We start from the raw sequence: 23859 nt of genomic DNA on the forward strand, positions 1-23859 counted from the left end.
GGAGTTTGTCCTACTACAGCTTTGCAAACTGGGCCAAGAACAACTCCTTTAACACTTGACACTCCGTGGTACTGATGTTGAGCAGTCAAAGGCTTCTCAGGGAGGTTAGTGTGTGGTATGAGACATGCTAGGACTCTATATACACCCAAAAGGGTAATAATGTGATTATCCAACTCAGTTCTTTATTTGAAAAGAGAAGTACTTTAATACACAGTAAAACTCAATGCTATACAAAAAGTATCGGTTACTCAAAGCCTAAGGAACGGGACTCCTGCCTAGCAGGAAGGACGCCCTCTTTCTGCCCCCTCTACCTTCCTTAGTCTAAGGTACCCTGGTGTAGCCTTCAGCAAAGGTGCAGAACCCCTCCTGTTTTCGTCTGGTAGGCACTAGCACACACTCAGTCTCTTAGTGTTTGTCTCACCTGTAGCTTGGACCCATAGCAGAACTCACTCCAGCCTCCCACCCTTCATTTTTGGTCCTCCCAGGTGTCAGTTGAAGATGTGTCAAGTAACTGCTCCTCTCATGTGCGTATGCAGGCTCCGAAGCACAATCTGGAGGCAGCCCTCCTCTGATTCCTACACTTGGTACTCCCGGGGTAGAGGTGGTGATGCTTTATTGAAGATCCAAGGTCGGCACTGAATCACTCCAAGTCACTTCATGCAGCAATAGCAGCTTTTTCTGATTGGACACCTTTCCAGTCTGCTGCACAGTGACTGAGTTGCACAGCGGCAAGTCCCTCAAGTAGCGCAGTAGCCCACAGAGGCATACGTTGAGCAAATGCCACTAGACTAGCAAAAATATAAATCAGTTCAGGCACACTTGGTGCAAGAGCCACAGCTTACAAAGGTCTCTTCTTCAGTAGTACAGACCATCGAGCACACTGAGGAAAAGTCCCAGGACTTTGACAGCAGGCGATCTGTTTGGGCAAACTTCATCAATGCCACAAAACCTGTGCTTTGGCAATAGTTACAGGTGGTACTTAATGTTTACCGCGCAGTCTTTACTACACAGGTAAGTGACTTGAAAGGGTTTTTACCTCTATCCCACAGAACCTTATGCCATGGAGAATATATACTTAAAAAAAACATACTTGAATGTTATTTAAAAAAAAAAAAAAAAAAAAAAAAAAAGAGATTAAGGTGTGGGTAGAGATAAAGGGCTGTAAGTGGGATTTTAAGGTCAAAGGGTGGGTAAAGGGGTATGGGTGATTTTAGGGTTACAGGTGGGTAGAGATAAAGCAAGATAATGGTGATTGTAGGGATAAGGGATGGGTAGAGGTAAGGTTGATTTTAGGACTACGGATTGGGGAGGGATAAAGACAGGTAATAGTGACTATGACTATGTGATTTTAGGGTTAACGGATAGATATAAGGGAGGTAAGGGTGAATTTGGAGTTTAGGGATGAGTACAGATAAAGGGAGATAAGGGTAATTTTAGGGTGTAGGAGTAAGTAGAGGGAACAGTAAATAAGGATGATTTTAAGGTTAAGGGGTGGATAGAAGTAAAAGGGGTGCATGTTAATTTAGGTTTGGGGGGTACAGGTAAAGGGAGGTAAGGATACTTTTAGGGTTAAGTGATGGGTAGAGGAGAGGTTCATAAATTCATTATCTTGAGCCTGGCCAATGTCTTATACCAGGCCCTGCCTCAGTGCTTGATCAGATGGCTGAAAGTTATCCAGAACGCTGTGGCACCTCAGCTCTTGAAACCTCTCTGACATGTTTGCATTCCTCCCCATCTCAGGACTTAACACTGGCTGCTTTGTTCTTGCCCATAAGGCCTTCTTTCACTCGTGTCCTTACTATCTCTCGGTTAGGCTTCAGTACTACATTCCTCCAAAAGCTCTTCGCTCATCCAAGCGTTGCTGGCTGTAGATCCGAGAGTCAGATGAGTGAGAAAAGGTGGCGACTCCCTTCTCCTGTTTGGCCACACAAGCTTGGAACCAGCTCCCAGTTGAGCTTTGTACCCTTAGTTCTGAACTGTTTTTTTCAGTAGAGGGTGAAAACCTGGCTATTTGCCCGTGAATGATGTGATGATGGCTTTCCCCATCACTTTTATTTAGCCTAGTACACTCTGAGCAGCCGTGCACTCTACAAATCCACTTGATTCATTACTAAGACTTGATCTAGTGATGAGATGTGAGCATTTAAGCCTTACTTCACAGTAGGAATATTGTGTTTAAAGGGAACAAGGTGTCAATTTTCCCACATTTCAGCAGGGAGACGGACAAAGGTACATGTTTTGCAGCACTTGAAGAAGGTACCTGTGCAGTAAGGCCTGAAGGTAGTGACGTGGGATCCCGAGATACCCTTGGTGCAACATGAAAAACAAGGACGTGAGTTTGATAAGTTGTCATTGCCTGGTCCTTCCTAGATTGAGTTAAGAAGGAGAGTAAACAACGCATGACTGACTGAGAATTAGGATTGAGGTTTACTGTTTACATGAGTGCATGGTTGCACTTTCTTGGCCTCCAGGTTTTCTAAAGATGTATGCCTATGCGGGTGTTGGAACGGGATGATAATTCTTTAAATGTTGCAATAATTAAAATGTTTAAGTAGTTTACTTGGGGTTGCTTTGAAATGCATCTTATTCCACCCTTTCCTTTATGCGCTGCCGCCTCCCCCCCCTCTACTGAGCAAACGCCAGCCATCCCTGCCAAGTGCCTACAAGGTCAACGGACTAGTCATGGGGATGAGGTTGGTGGTGGTCCTTTTGAGGGGATGTTGTTAGATCTTTTGTCATGTTTCGGTTACAAAGAATTCACAGAACAATACAACTCATTTTAGGGTGCCGAATTGAAAAAAGTTATTTTTGATCTATTTAGATGTCATCAACTTTGGTATCTGACAGTGTGTGAAATATCTTCATTTTCAGATTTTATACATTTCTAGCAGTTTAATATTTTTGAACTAAAAAAGTAACCCCAAACATTGCATACAAAAGACTTTAAATCAACCTCCTCAGGGCCAATGGATTTATATGAATTAGGTTTATCAAATACAGACACAAACCTAAAGGGTGCACACTGGTTTCAGTTTGGTTTTGGCATGAAGAATAGCACTGCAGATACCACACGCACGAGCACAGCTCACTTGTGGTAAAGCCTGTAGCCAATTTCTCACCATTAAAAGATGCTTTCCATTGATTTCCACAAGGTTACCTCCATCTCAGTATCACCCCTACCCTCCCACACAAACTGTATCGGACTACCAGCATTGCCTCAACTACCTATCACTCGCCTCAACTACCCATCACTCAACTCATCCAAGCACTGACTTCATAGCTTGCTGTGACACAGAATGCTTATGTTTAGAGGTCCTTACCATGATTCCACCCCAGCGGGGACTGTGGAAAGCATTGGTGACAACGGAGCTTCCATCATGGTTTTTGATGTAGAGAGGCGAATGGGAATATTCTGGGACATACAGCAGGAAGTTCAGAACCGGATAAAGTGAGGCAGCACTGGAACCTGTAGCAAGACAGGAATAACTGAAGGCACAATACTCTTCTTTATTGAATCACCATTCAGCTGTTCCAGGGTTTAGTTCTGAGACAGACCTGCAACCGCTAAATTACTAGCAGGACTGTCTACACATTACAGGTGCCTCTGACCCCCCTCCTGAAACTCCACCATTGCCAGGGCTTCCAAAAAGGTATCAGTTCTCCAGTGATACAGTCACGAACTATGAAGCTTGATTCTATTCCATACTTTTCTAATGCTCCCATGTATGTGATCCTGACTAATTAGTTTCTCTTTCTTTATTTTAGTTTCCTTATCGGCCAAAACTGGAGCAGTTAGCAACTGGCTACAATTAGTTAAGCTCAATTTAAAATTGGACATTTACATTTATTTTACATTTGGAAGATGCCCTGACAGTCAGAGAAAAGTAGAATATTTGGGAAACAAAAGAGGTCTAAAATATTCAGTGCCTTCCACACAAATTGTATTTAAGACTTTATCACAAACATATGGTGCCCAAAGGTAACCAAATGTGCAGGAAAGAAAAGGGTCAAAGGCTATGATGAGGCTAGTGGGAGTCTGCTTGTCATACCACATCACACGGAAAGCCAGGCCTTGGTCTTCGAATCCTATGTCAGTAGCCTATGAAGCATGTGCTTCCATCAACAAGGAAAGCAGTCACTGACGCTCAGTGAGGTGTAAGGGTGTATAATTTGCAGTCTATGAGCCAGGCTATCAGTCAGACACGGGATGAGACTCAGTACTGGGACTGAATTTCCAGTTCTACAGTTTCAGTCCCACTACTTGTGAGGCACATGACCTCAAAACCATTATATATACTTATGTACATGGTCTTAAACGGACTCCTGTGGCTACAAACGTTGACTACAGTATACCACAGGTCATTTTACAATTTTGACGTTCTTGGGTTCCAAATTGCCCTTCACTTACCTTGCACAGACAAAATCTTCCTTTATACTCCGAACTACCTTTCTTCGATCATTAACTCAACATCAACTAAGCACCGAAAGTCCACCATATCTCACGATCAGCACTTTATCCCTTCTGGCACCGCACATTTGAAGCATCACAACCTAAGCCTAAGAAATGCCACATCCAGAGGACCTTTTAAACGGTCTCAAACAGAACCTCCTTGGGTTCAAAGTCCCATCAACTCCCCAACTCTTCAAGGTCTAAGTCACTTGCACAGGGTACACCCTGAACTTGCACTACCCAGTAATGTATCATGTTTGATGTGAGGATGTAATCAGTCCCACAAACATAGTCTTCTCACCAAAAACTGCTTTTGTTACCATTTAATGCTAAGATCCAATGTATTGTTTGAAGTAATCTCAAGAGCCTGTTAGAGATGTTCAGCAGATACATAAATACAAACAGCTGGATTATGGCTCACAAGGTACGAACCTTAAAAAATTAAATAGCTCTGTGCTTCTTACCAAGCCTGGCCTCAATCGGGTTAATAACATGGGGAAGACTGTAAGCATTCAGGATGTAACTGGAAGATGCTTTGTCAAAGCGAGGTGTGACCCCAAGCACTGCATAGTACAAAATCTAAAGTGGAGAAATAAGCAGAATTAAGTTCGAAAACAACTACATACATACATAAAAATAAAGATTAGGAGGTCAGCTCACCTGAGAGTCCACAGAAACATTGGCCACAGGTGCAAGCTTGTCCAGGAATGGCTGGACGTAGCCGTCCACAGCACCCTGAATGTTCCAGTGCACGTCGTGCGATTTGGGGTCTGGATTCAATAAGCTGAACGTTATCTCATAGCCTGAGAATTAAGGAAGGGGAGATCAAAGTTCAGCACAGAAGGGCCGACAGATTCAATGATTCAAGTATAGATCAGATGGGGGCAGGCAGCCCTCTGCGGAGCTGATTAATGGCTCGGAACAGGCCTGGTTGGACAGGGTAATCAGTTTGTGGGATGTAAAGAAGACACAGAAGGGGACCAGTCAGAGAAGGGAATCAGAGTATTACATGAGGGGATCAATTAGGGAAAACGAGAGCAGACATAGAAGGGAAGTGATATGGAAAATGTCACTTACCCAGTGTTCATCTGTTCGTGGCATGTAGTGCTGCAGATTCACTTGCTATGCATTATTCCGCCATCTAGTGTTGGGCTTGGAGTGTTACAAGTTGTTTTTCTTCGAAGAAGTCTTTTCAGTGTCACGAGATCGAGTGACTCCTCCTCACGGTTCGATTGTTTTGCCGCAAAAGGGTGTAGGAAGGAGTGATGAAGTGTAGTAATATAAATGTTGTATAGAAATAGTAAGTAAAAATAGATGTCCATGCAAATGTAAATGTATATACATATGTACAAATTATAAAAACTGCAACGACAACAGGCTTCCGGGGAAGAGGGAGGGTGTAAGTGAATCTGCAGCACTACATGCTGCGAACAGATGTACACTGGGTAAGTGACATTTTCCGTTCATTGGCATGTGTAGCTGCAGATACACATGCTATGCATACACTAGAAAGCAGTTAATCTCCCCAAACAAATGAGGTGGCTAGCCTGTTGGAGTTGTTTGAAATAATGTTCTTAAGATAGCTTGACCTACATTGGCCTGTTGCTTTGAAAATACATCCACACAATAATGCTTTGTAAATGTATGAGGTGTAGACCATGTGGCAGCTTTAAATATGTCTGCCATTGGTATGTTTCCTAAAAATGCCATAGATGCACCTTTTGTTCCTAGTGGAATGTGCTTTGGGTGTGATTAAAGTTGTCTTTTTGCCTTAATGTAACATGTTTGTATACATTTAACAATCCATCTTGGTAATCCTTGTTTAGAGATAGGATTCTCTTTATGTGGTTGTTGAAAAGCAACGAAAAGCTGCTTTGTTTTTCTGAATTCTTTTGTTCTAACCACATAGTACATAAGAGCTCTCTTAAGGTCAAGAGTGTGAAGGGCTCTTTCTGCAATTGAATCTGGCTGTGGGAAGAAGACTGGCAATTCCACTGTTTGGTTCATGTGAAAAGGTGATACCACCTTTGGCAGAAATTTTGGATTGGTTCTAAGTACAACTTTATGTTTGTTTACTTGGGAAAAAAAAGGTTCTTCAAGAGTGAATGCTTGTATTTCACTAACTCTTCGTATTGAAGTAATTGCTACTAGGAAAGCAACTTTCCAGGCTAAGAGTTGAATCGCACATGAATGCATGGGTTCAAAATGTGGGCCCATTAATCTGGTGAGTATAATATTGAGATTCCAAGCAGGAACAGGTGGTGTTCTGGGTGGAATAATACCTTTTAAACCTTCCATGAAGGCTTTAATAACTGGGACTCTAAAGAGTGAGAGGTATGTTGTACAGTTTGTAAATATGCTGATATGGCAGCAAGATGAATTTTAATAGTTGAGAAAGCTAAATTTGATTTCTGTAAATGAAGTAGGTAGCATACAATATCTTGTATTGATGCTGTAAGTAGGTCAGTATTTTTAGATTGACCGTAATAAACAAATCTTTTCCATTTGTTAGCATAGCATTGCCTAGTTGTAGGCTTGCATGCTTGTTTGAGAACTTCCATGCATTCTACTGGAAGTTGTAAGTATCCAAATTCTATGACTGCAGGAGCCAAATCGCTATGTTGAGAGCACTGGGATTTGGATGTCTGATTTGTCCTTTGTTTTGTGTTAACAAATACGGTCTGTTTGGAAGTTTGGAGTGAGGTACTATTGACAGGTCTAGGTGTGTTGTGTACCAATGTTGTCGTGCCCACGTTGGGGCTATGAGTATCATGGTGAGAGAAGTCTGACGCAGTTTGTTGACTAGAATGGGAAGTAGTGGGAGAGGGGGAAACGCGTAAGCAAATATCCCTGACCAGTTGATCCATAGAGCATTTCCCTTGGATAAAGGGTGTGGGTGTCTGGATGTGAAGTTTTGGCATTTTGCATTTTCGCTTGTTGCGAATAGGTCTTTTTCTGGTGTCCCCCACTTTTGAAAGCACTGATGAAGTACTTGAGAGTGGATTTCCCATTCGTGTATCTGTTGGTGTGTTCTGCTTAGGAGATCTGCTACCTGATTGTGGATTCCTGGGATGTATTCTGCTAGTAGATGAATTTGATTGTGAATTGCCCATTTCCGTATAGTTTGGGCTAGAAGGGACAGTTGAGATGACTGTATCCTGCCTTGTTTCTTTAGGTAATACATGGTCGTCATTTGGTCTGTTTTTATCAAGACAGTCTTGTGTTTGAGAAACGTCTCAAACGCTTTTAGGGCAAGGAACACAGCTAATAATTCTAAATGGTTTATGTGATAATTTAGCTGTTGTGAATCCCATTCCCCTTGAATGGTAAGGTTGTTGAGATGAGCTCCCCAATCTGTCATTGATGCATCCGTTGTGATCGTGGTCTGAGGCACAGGGTCTTGAAATGACCCCCCCTTCATTAAATTGCTGAGATTCCACCATTGAAGGGACTTGTGCGTTTGGCGGTCTAGCAACACTAGTTCTTGCAATTGACCCTGTGCTTGAGACCATTGCTGTGAGAGGCACTGTTGTAGTGTCCTCATGTTTAGTCTTGCATGCAGTATTATTGCTATACAGGATGCCATAATTCCCAATAGTTTCATCATAAATCTTACAGTGTATTGTTGATTTGGCTGCATTTGTGGTATGAGACTTTGAAAAGCTTGTACCCTTTGTTAATTTGGATAAGCTAAGGCTTTTTGCGTATTGGGAATAGCACCTAGGTAAGGTTGCACCTGTGCTGGTTTAAGATGGAATTTTTGGTAGTTGAGAGTGAACCCTAGTGTATGTAGTGTCTCTATTGTGCATGGAGTGTGTTTTTGACATTGTATAAAATTGCTTGATTTTATTATCCAATTGTCTAGATATGGAAAGACATGTATGAGTTACCTTCTTAGGTAGGCTGCTACTACTGCTAGACATTTTGTGAATACTATTGGAGCTGTTGTTATGCCGAATGGTAGAACTTTGAATTGATAATGTTTTCCTGCTATCACAAACCTTAGGTATTTTCTGTGAGCTGGATGGATGGGTATATGGAAATACGCATCTTTGAGGTCTAATGCAGTCATGTAATCTTGTTTTTGTAATAGTGGGATGACGTCCTGCAGAGTTACCATGTGAAAGTGTTCAGACAGGATATATAGATTTACAGATCTGAGGTCTAGGATGGGCCTGAGAGTGCCATCCTTTTTGGGAATGAGGAAGTATTGCGAGTATACTCCGGTTCCTTGTTGAGAATGTGGGAACAATTCCATTGCCTGATTTAGTAGTAGCGATTGTACTTCTTGCTGTAATAGAACATTGTGTTCTGGGGACAGCTTGTGATAACGTGGAGGAATGTTTGGAGGGGTAGAAATCAATTCTAGGCAATAACTATTGCGGATACTTGATAATACCCATTGGTCTGTGGTAATAATTTGCCAATGGCAGTGGAATTGCTGCAGTAGGCCACCCACAGGAGATTTGTGGGGTTGAGGGATGGTAAATAAGTCACTTTTTAGATGGGGTAGTGGCTTGTTTTGAAGTTTGGAACTTGCCTCTGGTTCTAAAGTATTGGCCTCTATAAGACCCTCTAAAACCCCCTCTCTGGTGCTACTGTTGCTGTTGCCCTTGTTTTGCCTGGAAGGTAGAAGCATCTGTGGATTGCAGGTTAAATCCTCCTCTGAATTCTTGTCTGCGAAAGGAGCCTCTATAGGGTGTTGTGTATAAGGCTCCCATTGCTTTGGCAGTGTCCAAGTCTTTTCTCAGTTTTTCTATGGCTGTGTCGACTTCAGGGCCAAACAGGTGCTTTTTATTAAAAGGCTGGCTGCTTAATTTCTGGTTTAAAACCAGAGGAACGTAGCCATGCGTGTCTACATATAGTGATGGCAGTATTCACGCTTCTAGCTGCTGTATCTGCAGCATCAAGGGCAGACCGTATTTGATTGTTGCTTATGGCCTGACCGTCTTCCACAATCTATTGTACCCTTTTTTGGTGTTCCTTTGGGAGGTGTTGTAGGAGTTCCTGCATCTCATCCCAGTGGGCTCTATCGTACCTTGCTAGCAAGGCTTGCGAGTTTGCAATTCGCCACTGGTTGGCAGCCTGTGTCGCTGCCCTCTCGCCAGCCACATCAAATTTTCTACTCTCCTTGTCGGGGAGGAGCATCCCCTGACGACTGGCTATTAGCCCTCTTTCTAGCCGCACTTACTACCACTGAGTCTGGAGGAACTTGGTGGGTAATATAATCAGGGTCTGTAGGAGCAGGTTTATATTATTTATCAATGGGTGGTGTTATTACCCTAGGTTTGACTGGCTCACTGAATATTTGATCTGCATGTTTAATCATGCCAGGTAGCATTGGAAGGCATTGATATTTTGAGTGCGTGGAGGATAGTGTGTTAAAGAGAAAATCCTCTTCTAGGGGTCCAGAGTGCATAAGCACCCCATGGTACGCTGCTGCCCTGGAAATAACCTGCGTGTATGCAGTAGTGTCCTCTGGTGGAGAAGGCTTAGAAGGGTATAAGTCCGGGTCATTGTCAGGGATAGGATCTGGATCGTAGAAATCCCAAGGATCAACCATATCACCATGTGAATATTGTGAATGAGTTGGTGAAGGCAAAGGTGGTGGGGTAGTGGGTGGTGGCGAAAAAGAAAGTTGTGGTGAATGAGGGGGAGAAGTATGGGTAGGTAATAGCTTCTCCTTCTGTTTATAAATTGTTGCTGGTGGTGGAGCAGTGTCTAATTGTTCTTGAAAGGCCAACTTTCTCTTGGTTTGCAGAGGAGGTGCAGTAATTATTATGCCAGTCTCTTTATGGATGTGAATCCTTGATCCATAATTTCAAGGATAGGTTGGATCTCAGTGTCCTCAGAAACATGATCAGAAGGTCTATAAGACTGTTCATCCAATGATTTTGAGCTCTGTTTAAGATGGCTCGTAAGTCCTTGCTCTTCTGAGTAAGAAGATTTTTTCATCTCCGAAGATGGTAGTTTCTTTTTCGGGCCCGAAAATACAGCTGGTTGTTTTGGCTCTGAAGCAGGGCGTTGAGGCTTCGACTCCAAGGAGTCAGGACGCTTGCTCGAGTCTGAAGTAGAACTCTTGATGGATTTACTCGACTCCAATAACGACGGAGGAGTGGCCTTTTTCAACGCCAAAACTGAAGGTCGGTCGATTAGTCTTTTTTCGGGTCGAACCATGGCTCTCTGGCAGTGGTGTACCCAAGACCTTTGAGGATTTTTTTAGAAGTGGGAGTAGGTGCAGACGTACTCAAGTGCTGACCAGCAGTGAGAGGCCTATTTTCTCCAGATTCTGTGTCCCTGATGGAAACCGCTGTCTGCGCCTGTTCCTCCTCCATGGTGTCGAGATGTTCCGTACTCTTCGATGCCATTTCCAATCTTCTGGCTTTCCAATCACGCAGGGTCTTCTTGGATCGAAACGATCTACAGGCCTCGCAATCTTCTTCTTTGTGATCGGAAGAAAGAAACAGATTACATACGAGGTGTTGGTCTATGTAGAGAAATTTCACGTGGCATTGGGCACAAAATCAAAATGGAGTTCGATCCATCAGGCTTCGACGCAGTAGGCCCGAACAGGCCAGAGTCTGGCGCATGCGACGGTACTATTGGTTCGAGTCTAGGTGAAAACGCAATCGAAACAATACAGACGAATACAGAAGTTTTCTAAAGTTTCCAATTCGAAATCTCAGAGCGAGAGGAAACACGTCCGAACCCGACAGTGGAAAAAAAACAATCTAACAACGGAGTCTATGCCCATGCACAGTATAACCGAGAGGAGGAGACACTCAATCTCGTGACTCCGAAAAGACTTCTTCGAAGATAAACAACTTGTAACACTCCAAGCCCAACACTAGATGGCAGAATAATGCATCGCATGTGTATCTGCAGCTACACATGCCATCAAACATATATATATATATATATATATGGAAAATGTCTCTTACCCAGTGTACATCTGTTCGTGGCATGAGACGCTGCAGATTCACATGCTTTGCACATCCCGCCATCTAGTGTTGGGCTCGGAGTGTTACAAGTTGTTTTTCTTCAAAGAAGTCTTTTCGAGTCACGAGATCGAGGGACTCCTCCCCTTTCGGCTCCATTGCGCATGGGCGTCGACTCCATCTTAGATTGTTTTCCCCGCAGAGGGTGAGGTAGGAGTTGTGTCTTATAGTTATAGTGCCCATGCAATGGAGTAATATGTATGTACATAATGTAGCTTAAAGTGATATATTTACAAATTTACAGATGTTCATGATCAACTTCGAAACGGCTACAGGCTCTCGGGGAGGCGGGTGGGCGCATGTGAATCTTCAGCATCTCATGCCACGAACAGATGTACACTGGGTAAGTGACATTTTCCGTTCAATGGCATGTGTAGCTGCAGATACACATGCTTTGCATAGACTAGTAAGCAGTTATCTCCCCAAAAGCAGTGGTTCAGCCTGTAGGAGTTGAAGTTGTTTGAAACAAAGTTCGTAGTACTGCTTGTCCTACTGTGGCTTGTTGTGCTGTTAACACATCCACGCAATAGTGCTTGGTAAACGTATGAGGCGTAGACCATGTGGCTGCCTTACATATCTCAGTCATTGGAATGTTTCCTAGAAAGGCCATAGTAGAACCCTTCTTTCTAGTTGAGTGTGCCCTTGGTGTAATAGGCAGTTGTCTCTTTGCTTTGAGATAACAGGTTTGAATGCATTTAACTATCCATCTAGCAATGCCTTGTTTGGAAATTGGATTTCCTGAATGAGGTTTTTGGAAAGCAACAAATAGTTGTTTTGTTTTCCGAATTTGTTTGGTTCTGTCAATGTAGTACATTAACGGTCTTTTGATGTCTAATGTATGTAGTGCTCTTTCAGCTACAGAATCCGGTTGTGGGAAGAACACTGGTAGTTCTACTGTTTGATTCAAGTGGAACGGTGATATGACTTTTGGTAAAAATTTTGGATTTGTCCGTAGAACTACTTTATTGTTGTGTATTTGAATAAATGGTTCTTGTATGGTAAATGCTTGGATTTCACTTACTCTTCTTAGAGATGTGATGGCAATTAGAAATGCAACTTTCCATGTTAAATATTGCATTTCACATGAGTGCATGGGTTCAAAAGGTGGCCACATGAGTCGTGTTAAGACAATGTTGAGGTTCCATGAAGGAACTGGTGGTGTTCTTGGTGGTATAATTCTTTTTAGGCCTTCCATAAAGGCTTTTATGACTGGTATCCTAAATAGTGAAGTTGAGTGGGTAATTTGCAGGTAAGCTGAAATTGCGGTAAGATGTATCTTAATGGATGAAAAAGCTAGTTTTGACTTTTGCAAATGTAGCAAGTAGCTTACGATGTGTTTAGCAGATGAGTGTAATGGTTGAATTTGATTATTATTATGGCAATAATAAACAAACCTTTTCCACTTATTTGCATAGCAATGTCTAGTGGTTGGTTTTCTAGCTTGTTTTATGACTTCCATACATTCCTGTGTAAGGTCTAAGTGTCCGAAACTCTAAGACTTCAGGAGCCAAATTGCTAGATTCAGCGATGCTGGATCGGGGTGTCTGATCTGTTGATTGTGTTGAGTTAACAGTTCTGGTCTGTTTGGTAGTTTGATATGAGGCACTACTGAGAGGTCTAGTAGTGTTGTGTACCAAGGTTGTCTTGCCCAAGTTGGTGCTATGAGTTTGAGTTTGTTTTGACTCAACTTGTTTACTAGATATGGAAGGAGTGGGAGAGGGGGAAAAGCGTAAGCAAATATCCCTGACCAACTCATCCATAACGCATTGCCCAGAGACTGATCTTGTGGGTACCTGGATGCGAAGTTTCGGCATGTTGCGTTTTCTTTTGTTGCAAACAGGTCTATTTGTGGTGTTCCCCAATTTTGGAAGTAAGTGTGTAGTACTTGGGGGTGAATCTCCCATTCGTGGATCTGTTGGTGATCCCAAGAGAGATTGTCTGCTAACTGATTCTGAATCCCTGAATGAACTGTGCTATTAGGCGAATGTGGTTGTGTATTGCCCAATGCCATATTTTCTGTGTCAGGAGACACAACTGTGTTGAGTGTGTCCCTCCCTGTTTGTTTAGGTAATACATCGTTGTCATGTTGTATGTTTTGACAAGAATGTGTTTGTGGCTTATTATTGGTTGAAATGCTTTGAAGGCTAGAAATGCTGCTAATAGTTCTAAGTGATTTATGTGAAACTGTTTTTGCCGATAGTCCCATTGTCCCTGAATGCTGTGTTGATTGAGGTGTGCTCCCCACCCTATCATGGAGGCATCTGTAGTTATTACGTATTGAGGCACTGGGTCTTGAAAAGGCCGCCTTTGGTTTAAATTTATATTGTTCCACCATTGAAGCGAGGTGTATGTTTGGCGGTCTATCAACACTAGATCTAGAAGTTGACCCTGTGCCTGTGACCACTGTGATGCTAGGCACTGTTGTAAGGGCCGCATGTGCAATCTTGCGTTTGGGACAATGGCTATGCATGAGGACATCATGCCTAGGAGTTTCATTACTATTTTGACTTGTATTCTTTGGTTTGGATACATGACCTGTATTACATTGTGAAATGCTGGTACTCTTTGTGGACTTGGAGTGGCAATCGCTCTTGCTGTGTCAATTGTTGCCCCTAAGTATTGCTGTGTCTGACACGGCTGAAGGTGTGACTTTGTATAGCTGATTGAGAAACCTAGTTTGTGTAGGGTTTCTATGACGTACTTTGTGTGTTGTGAACACCGTTCTAGTGTGTTGCTTTTGATTAACCAATCGTCTAAGTACGGGAACACATGTATTTGCTGCCCTCTGATATGCGCAGCTACTACTGCCAGGCATTTTGTAAAACCCTTGGAGCAGTTGTTATTCCGAATGGCAACACCTTGAATTGGTAATGTACCCCTTGGAATACAAATCTTAGGTACTTTCTGTGTGAAGGATGTATTGGTATATGGAAATATGCATCCTTTAGGTCTAGTGTTGTCATGTAGTCTTGTTGTTTGAGCAGTGGGATTACGTCTTGTAATGTCACCATGTGAAAGTGGTCTGATTTGATGTAGGTATTTAATGTTCTGAGATCTAATATAGGTCTCAGCGTTTTGTCCTTTTTGGGTATGAGAAAGTACAGAGAGTAAACTCCTGTTCCTTTCTGTTGATTTGGTACTAATTCTATTGCTACTTTTTGTAGCAATGCCTGGACCTCTAGTCCTAGAAGATCCATGTGTTGTTTTGACATATTCTGTGTTTTCGGTGGTACGTTTGGAGGGAATCTGAGAAATTCTATGCAATAACCATGCTGGATAATTGCAAGTACCCAAGTGTCTGTTGTCATCTCCTCCCAATGTTTGTAAAAATTGCTTAGTCTCCCCCCCACAGGTGTTATGTGTTGGGGATTTGTGACTTGGAAGTCACTGTTTGTTTTGAGGAGTTTTGGTGCTCTAGAACTTCCCTCTATTCTTTTGGAATTGTCCCCCTCTATATTGCCCCCGAAAACCTCCCCGCTGATATTGGCTTTGATAAGTGGGCCTTGTTTGAGAGGTTGTGGGTTCTGTAGCTTGTCCTCGAAACCCCCCTCTAAACTGTGTTTTGCGAAATGTGCCTCTGCTCTGTGGGGAGTAGAGTGCGCCCATGGCTTTGGCCGTATCAGTGTCTTTTTTAAGTTTTTCGATAGCAGTGTCCACCTCCGGCCCAAACAACTGCTGTCCATTAAAAGGCATATTCAGCACGGCTTGTTGTATTTCCGGCTTGAATCCTGACATACGCAACCATGCGTGTCTCCTTATTGTTACTGCAGTATTTACTGTCCTTGCAGCTGTATCTGCTGCATCCATTGCTGACCATATCTGATTATTTGAGATACTTTGTCCTTCCTCCACCACTTGTTGTGCCCTTTTCTGGAACTCTTTGGGTAAGTGTTCTATGAAATGTTGCATTTCGTCCCAATGAGCCCTATCATATCTTGCCAGAAGTGCTTGTGAATTGGCAATGCGCCATTGGTTTGCTGCTTGTGCTGCAACCCTTTTCCCCGCAGCGTCGAATTTGTTACTCTCCTTGTCTGGAGGTGGTGCGTCTCCCGAGGTGTGAGAGTTTGCTCTCTTGCGAGCTGCCCCTACTACCACAGAGTCTGGTGTTAATTGCTGCGTGATATACACAGGGTCTGTAGGCGGTGGCTTGTACTTTTTCTCCACCCTTGGAGTTATGGCCCTGCCCTTCACAGGTTCCTGAAACACCTGTTTGGAGTGTTTTAGCATTCCAGGTAGCATAGGTAAGCTCTGGTATTGGCTATGAGTGGAGGATAGTGTATTAAACAAAAAGTCATCCTCTATTGGTTCTGAATGCAAGGTGACATTATGAAAAACCGCTGCTCTTGAGACCACCTGCGTGTAGGATGTACTGTCCTCAGGTGGCGACGGTCTCGCTGGGTAACAGTCCGGGCTGTTATCCGATACTGGCGCATCATAAAGGTCCCATGCGTCTGGATCATCCTGACTCATTGCAGTATGAGTTGGGGATTGCAACAGTGGTGGAGTGACTACCGGTGATGTGTGCACTGATGGTGGTGGAGATGGTGGCGGAGTTGTTTGTCTTGCCACCTTTGCTTGTGGCTGCTTGTCCTTTTCTTGAAAGGCAAGTCTTCTTTTCATTTTAATTGGGGGAAGAGTGCTTATCTTCCCTGTGTCCTTTTGAATGTGGAGCCTCCTTTGTGTGTAGTCTGGCTCCATTGATTCTAGTTCTTGTCCGAACTTATGTCCTTGCATTTGGGAGGACAATCCCTGTTCCTCTGTGTAGGATCCTGATTTCGGTTCTGAGGCTGGATGTTTCGGAATGGAAACCTTTTCGGTAGCCTTTTTCGGCTCCGACAACACTTTCTTTATTTTTGGCGTCGTGATCTCTCGGTGCCGACCCATTTCGGTGCAGCTGTCTCGTGCCGAACTTGCTCGGAGCCGCTGTCTCGGGCTCGAGATTGCTGTGTGCCGGTATCTCGACCGGAGTCGGATGACTTTGACACAAGCGTGCCCTTTTTCGGTGCCGATGATCGGTCACCTATTTTTCGGGTTAAGCCATGGCCTGTTGGCGGTGGCGTCCCCTGGGCTTTTGTCTTCTCGTGAGTTTTATGTTTCGACGTCTTACTCACGGTTTTAGTCGTTTCTTCGGGATCGAGCTCGTCCGAGTCCGACTCCTGGATGGAGAAGGTTTCTTCTTCCTCCTCCAAATGCCTTTGTCCTGTCGGCGCCGACGCCATTTGCAGTCTTCTCGCTCTTCGGTCTCTTAATGTCTTCCTCGACCGAAACGCCAGACAGGCTTCACAAGTATCTTCTCTGTGTTCTGGAGACAAACACAAGTTACAGACCAGGTGCTGATCTATATACGGATACTTGTTGTGACATTTTGGGCAGGAGCGGAATGGGGTCCGTTCCATCAGCCTTGAAGAGACACGTGGCCTGGCCGACCAGGCCCCGACGGGGGATTGAAAAACCCCAAAGGGCCACCGGAGCTCTTCAAAAGTCAGTGTCAATCTGTAATAACTAACCCGATGCCGAACGCAAACAATACCGTCGATTTTTCCGAGATTCTAACTAACTTTCCGAACCGAAACACGGAGCGAAAAGGAACACGTCCGAACCCGATGGCGGAAAAAAAACAATCTAAGATGGAGTCGACGCCCATGCGCAATGGAGCCGAAAGGGGAGGAGTCCCTCGATCTCGTGACTCGAAAAGACTTCTTCGAAGAAAAACTACTTGTAACACTCCGAGCCCAACACTAGATGGCGGGATGTGCAAAGCATGTGTATCTGCAGCTACACATGCCATTGAACATATATATATATAGAGAGAGAGAGAGAGAGAGAGAGAATAAAGGAAGAGATTACTGCAGGCACATGGGATAGCCGGTCATGTAAAGGGAAAACAGATGGCAGCAGGAACACAGAAACAAAGCAGACAGCATCAAAACCCTGTCAGGTGACACTGCTAAGCATTCCTGAAGGTGAAGTGCACCCACATGGTTTAAAATGACATATTATACACAAAATATTGCAAATTACTGGCTCACCACTATAAGCTTATAAATTTAGCTTGAGACCCAAAGCTTTCGGACGTTGCCCCATAATGTAATCTAGAGAACAGATAAACAAATAGATTCTAGGCAAAGCACTAGTATATGTGGCTGAGCCCGGCAACCATCACGTACCTGGGCTGGATTTGAATGCTCGTCGGCTGTCTGCATAAGCATCCTTGGTGAACTGGCCAACAGGAATCCGATCAGACAGTGCAGCCATTATAACATCATCATTAAAGGACATGACTTGGACGATCTGTTCCACTTTCTTGTTCACAACACCCAGGACTGCTTCCACCCTCAGAGAAGGCAGGTGCTGACTCTCCATCACAGCAGTGCGGTGCTTGCCTATGGAGACACCAATACCCTGCAAATACAGTAAATATGGTATAACAAATCTTGCCTTACTGAGACCTAATGCTCAACTGAGGACACAGAGGGCCTGATTCTAACTTTGGAGGACGGTGTTAAACCGTCCCAAAAGTGGCGGATATACCACCTACCGTATTACGAGTCCATTATATCCTATGGAACTCGTAATACGGTAGGTGGTATATCCGCCACTTTTGGGACGGTTTAACACCGTCCTCCAAAGTTAGAATCAGGCCCAGAGTCTCCTCTTTGATGCTGCAGATGCTCTCTTCAGAGCAGGTGACAGTCTGAAACTGTTCTAATGCAGGTCCATCCACTTTTGTCTTGTTGGCAAGATAAAGATTTACGGCATGTTCAAAGCAGCTGAGACTTGGTGAATAAGTGGTGCTATCAACTTCAAAAGGGCATCTGAACGATAGAAGAGGTAGGTTTTCTTTGGTTTCCTCAAAGGCAGGAAGTTAGCAGTGGCTCTAAAGTTTTGCAAACGAGCGTCCCAGAGCAGAGGAATATGGACCGTTAACGTTCACACAGTAAGGTAAATGCCTGTATTTGTATGGGGAAAAGGGCAGTGGTAGTGATTGACTTATGTTTCTTTGGTTGTGAAGGAGGAGTTGAATTTGTGAGGTGGGCAGGTTTCTAAGTGTAAAAAGCAAAGTGTATGATGCTCGTTATAGCATCAATATTTGATGTGGAGGTAGTGTAGTTACACAAATTATCCTGCGGTGTCATTAAGTCCTGTCCATGAATATCATCATGGTGGTCCGCTGCTCGCCTGAACTTTCAAAATATCTAGCTACAATTTACCATTACCAGCCAAATACTTTGGGATTACAAGTGGGTACTGTCTTTGTAATAACTGTAAAGTATAAATACTTGAAAGACTATAATGTAAGATGAGTATAAACTATGCAATGAAGTGAAGTAAATGGGAAAAGCTTCATTAAAATATAGCTCGCCAGCCCTCCCCGCTGAACATACTGTTCTTACTCTCTCCCTCAGTATATGCACCTTGGAGGCAAGGACTCCTAAGCGGTGAGGCACACTGAAGGACAACACCTTTTTTGACAGAGCGGGTATCTTGGTGGCAAGACTGTATGAAAAAGAAAAGCATCTACCTGAGGAAGAAGGGCAGAGGATTCTGGGATCACGTACACTGTTAATGAACCCTGGGTCCCTCTGTCCAGCTGATACAGAGCTTCGTCGCATCCTGGTGGTAAAGAGGTCATTAAAACACTTTTTAACAAGAGTCATGGGTCTCAAAACAGCAATGCATTAAACATATTAAACATATGACACATGTCTGACACTATGGACCAGCCTGAAGTCTCCACTCCACTTTCTGTAGGAATGAGGATTTAGAGATGAGGACGAACTAGAAATGGCATAGGTGAGAGGTAAGGAGTGAGGTTGATAGAGGGAGGTAATGGTGTTGGAAGGTTATGGGGTCCGGCAGAAAAAGTTGCGGAAGAGAAAGATAGGGCATGATGACTGCATACAGATGGACAGGAAAAATAAATGAGGATAGAAGTATGTAGATGAGAGCAGAGGGTAATAGGCCTTGGAAAAGGGATAAGGGAAAATGAAGTAGGATAAAGAATGGAAGAGGGAGAAATTGAGAATAAGAGTTAAATGGAAAGGAGTGATAGAAGGAACACTGCTAGTGACTGGGGGCACGGACAGTAAAAATGGCAAAGAGCAGGGTTCAGAGCATACCTGCAGATAATGGGAAAGAGTGATAGGTTTTTAAGCAGTGCTTGTCAAAATTCAAAAACAGTTATAACTCCAAACTAATAATACAAGCAACAAGAAAGATCTATCAGGAGATGGTGTTGCAGTAAAACCAGCAATTTAGAATGAATGGCCTAATAACTGTTAAGACAATAGTAAACTGCATTGACAGAAAACTGGGAGGACATGTGGAGAATAAGAAGTACTGGTGAAAACCCTATTCTGATACACTTATGTTAACTTAGACTAGAAAAAAGGCATTAGGGAATCCACAGGAGAAATTAAGTGGGGCACATACCCTCCCCTATACTCTTTATGTCTTAGAAGATGCCATTTAGTCCACTATACCTTTTCCATTAGTCCATATGTCAGCAGAAAGATCACTGCACTCGTTAGTTGTACACAGATGCATTAGGTTTTACATGGAAAAAACAAAGGACATATGTTGTTCGGACCAACTGTTTGCATTCTTCGTCCAGAAAGGAAGGGGCCAACCCCTGTCCAGACAGGGGATAGTGTGTTTGACTGCAACATCTTCTGTGACAGCAAAGCAGAGCATCCTTTTCAGAGAAGAGTGAGGGTATATTCCACCAGGAGCATCGCTGCAACGACTGCACTCTACGCTGGTGTGGCTTCACAAATCATCTCCTATACAGCTACCTCGAAGGGCAGGGACCCTTTTACGGCACACTACTGCCTGGATATGAACACAGAAGCTGACTCAGTAGAGGGACAGGCAGTCCCCTGCAACCAGTTTTAGTAAAGGTTAGCCTGCATCACGCTTTTTTATAACTGATATGTACTGCTTACTATTCTGATTCAAGCATGTGAATATATAAAACATCCAAGGCTGGAGAAGACATTAGTTACTTACCTGCAACTTACCATTCTGGAACTACGTGTGTTACAGATCATTTATAGTAAAATAACTGTTTAGAAATGTAAATACAGATTCGCTTTTTCTAGCTATCACTCAGTGAGTTTCCAATAAGTATCAAACAAGTAGATAGAATGTTAAAGGCTTCGGCTGGTAGTTTTCATAATGAAAGCGTCTTCCATAGCTGGAAAAGATATGTTACTTGGACCAGCCTGTTTTTCCCCAGACTTAGATGAGTAGTATCATAAGACCACTAGAGGTGCTTCATGTCAACGTATCTGTCAGAGGGACACCTAATGTGTATTCCCTTCCTCAGTCATGGTGGGTGCTGTCTCCTCAACCCAGGCTAAACCATGCTTGATTGTGGGAACAAAGCCCACCAGCACAGGTCATTTTATCTCCTAATTGGGGTCTTGTGCTTCCATCATATATCCAGGTTTCCAAAATGTACAACTATGTGAGATGTGTCGTTTGACCAGCATATTGAGAAGTCTATTTTGCACCTTGTATTTCTACAAATACAATGGTAGTTCATTTAATATACACTGACTAGGACCTTTTCACGTTGATCCACTGCAAATCTCCTACCTCCGCACAAAAAATACTATGTCCCATAAGGCCATATGAACAACAACAACACTTCACTGGGAATGGTCATCGTGGTCTGGTGTAAATTTTTTGCTTCACATCTCTGGTGCAGTTTAGATGAATACTTATTTAAATAAACATCTGTTCAGAGAGGGACATTGCATGCAGGCAGGGCCACTGCAATTATGCGATTGTGCGACTGTGGCAGTTGTTGCATAATTATGGATCTGCCAAATTGCCACATAATTCGTTATCAGTTACATAATCTGCAGATGTTAGAAAAAAAACGGACAGAGGCATGTGTATATATAAAATGTACTTTTGTACACAGCTTCAATACAAATGAAGAATCATTGCATCAGTCTACCTTTATTGTTTCTACTACATCCTGGGCACTGTTCCATCACCTTCTCTTACTATCAGCCCAGCTTACCAATGCATGTTGATCCTCTGCCACTTGGCCTAACAAATGTACACATATTACAACCTCTCACATTAACTGGACCCTGCAATTGGTATAAAGGTTTGCTGTAACTGTTTCGCCTTCCCGACAGCTGGATTTTAAAATGCATGTTTTCTTTAGTAGACTCCTCCCTGGTGGTCAGTTTTGTATATTTTGCACAACCTCTCTTGGTATCAAAGAGTGAGTAGGGAGAGGGAATAGTGAATTGAAGTTAGGGTAATGGTGGTGATCATGGTGACAGATTATCTGAGGAGTTCTAGTGGAGGGGTCAGGGGGTTCCACTGGATTACAACAGTCCATTTCCTGTGTTTCTACCTCTTCTTTTCTCTATCACTAAGTCTATCAAGCCTTCTCAGGACATTTCAGAGGTGAAGTTTGACATTTCATAGATATCCAATCCAGACTTGAAGAAAAATGTATTTCAAAGGTATCTGAGTGTGTCAAATTTGGTGCACCTGGGGCAATTGGCAAAAAGATTATAAGTATGGTTACAGTCACCAATAAAATGGGATTTTCTAATGGAAATGTGTGTGTGAATGACATAGAAAACGCAGGACTGATAGTCATCAATTCTTTATGGCACAGCGGCCTTTTGATCATTCAGTACCGTTTCTTGTTTCAGATATTTTAGAGACAGGCAAAATCGGAATGCCTGGTGTGCATGACAAAACATGTATATTATTTAAAATGTTGGTGTGTTCTCAACAGGGCAGGTGCAGACAAACAAGGCCACAGTGGACATGCACATCACTGCGCACTGGAAACTCACAAGTTTTTCCTCACAATGTTCGCAATGTGGAGGTGGTGTATATTAATCCCCCTTTACCTTACCCAATGGCGAGCAGGGGAATGGCCCGCTTCCCACTCACACAAAGGCAAGTAGTAGGTTGATAAATTATCTCTCCTTGTCTTGCTCAAGGGTAAGGGGGGGTAGGAGTGTATGGCCCTCATAATGAACACGGCGATCGAAACCGCCGTGTTCATGTTGGTGGTCAAAACACAGACCGCCAGCGTCCCCGGATCCCGGATTATTTTTAGGAACATTCCTCTGGCCCGGCAGGTGGAAACATTGTTTCCGCCCGGCCGCCCAGAGGAATGCCTGGTCGGGACATTTACGGCGGCTCCACATGGAGCTGCCGCCAATGCCTCTGTGCGGCGGGTGCAGCTGCAGTGCATGGTCAGTGCAGGGGCACCCCCTCCGCCAGCCTTTCCCTGGCGGGTTTACCCACCAGGGAACGGCTGGAGGATTAGGGATCAATATCTGAGGGTCAGCACCGCTGCCCTGTCAGATAATGATTCCGACCACCGCCAGGCTGCCGATGGCGGTCCTCAAGGTGTTCTTAATGTGGCGGTGTGGCCCGCCATGTTCAAAATGACCACCTATGTCTCTCTATCACTCCCTTCACCTTGTTCATGGGAAAAGAGCAAATTTAACGCTTGCCCTCTCGTCTTGCCCAAGGGTGAGGCACTGGTAAAATGAATAGGCCTAAATTACATTTTATTCACAAGCCTGACCTATTGACTTTACCAGTGATACATAAGCTTGGGCACAGTGGCTGCCATGACAGAGCATGGGGGCACACACTGATACAAGGGTAGCAATGACACTCAGAGGGACTATTGAGGGCTTGAACACATGGAGGGGTTGTCGGGCACACAGTGACAACAGGTGTGTGGGTCAGAACCAATAGGGGCAACACAACGCAGCAAACAAAGAGGAAGAAGGAGTGCAAAAGTGACAGAGGGGAACGAGGGGCGGGAAAGACCAGCAATGATGTGACAGTGGGTCGGGGTACATACCGGGGATGCAAAGGGATAGGAGGCAATAAGAAGTTATGGAGGTGGGCAGAGGGAACATAAAAAGGTACCAGGTTGGTCAGGGCAGCACAGGGCTGCAGTGGGGCAAGACCTCACATAAAGGCTGCAGCGGGATGCGAGCACAGAGAGGTGATGTATGGGATATGGAGGCACACAGGGGTGGTGTAGGAGGTGCAAGGGCACAGAGGGTTGACAGAGGTGGGTCAGGGAGAAACAAAATGTAGGGACAGCAGGAAGGTGGTGGCACTCGCCATCAAAAGTCCATATAAATCCAAGAAACCTATCAGATGTCCACATAAGCAACATCAAACGTCCACACACACATAACACTCCCCCTATCAGACAATCATATTCCAATATACAAAAGTAAAATACTAAAAAACAAAAACAAAAAAAACAACAATTAAATTCCCTAGTTGTAATGCTGAAAGGTAATAGAGAGTGAGTCATATGAAGAGCCACTACTATCCCTCCCTAGCCAAGGACCCGGAACCTACCTCGCCACAACACTGGCACCTATAAATGGTGCC

General features: G+C 43.8%; 1 protein-coding gene across 4 annotated transcripts in view; it reads right to left on the minus strand.

The window, feature by feature from the left end:
• PIGS (phosphatidylinositol glycan anchor biosynthesis class S) overlaps positions 1-23859 on the minus strand; it is a 150441-nt gene that overhangs the window by 51468 nt on the left and 75114 nt on the right. For all 4 annotated transcript variants that reach the window (XM_069226175.1, XM_069226173.1, XM_069226174.1 and 1 more), the window contains exons 5-9: positions 18971-19062; positions 17616-17850; positions 5111-5253; positions 4915-5029; positions 3321-3466 (exon numbers count right to left, since the gene is read on the minus strand). In XM_069226175.1, the coding sequence (XP_069082276.1) occupies positions 3321-3466; positions 4915-5029; positions 5111-5253; positions 17616-17850; positions 18971-19062 (731 nt within the window). The remainder of the gene's footprint in view (positions 1-3320; positions 3467-4914; positions 5030-5110; positions 5254-17615; positions 17851-18970; positions 19063-23859) is intronic.

This window comes from Pleurodeles waltl, chromosome 3_1 (assembly GCF_031143425.1).
Source record: "Pleurodeles waltl isolate 20211129_DDA chromosome 3_1, aPleWal1.hap1.20221129, whole genome shotgun sequence".
Lineage (NCBI taxonomy): Eukaryota > Metazoa > Chordata > Amphibia > Caudata > Salamandridae > Pleurodeles > Pleurodeles waltl.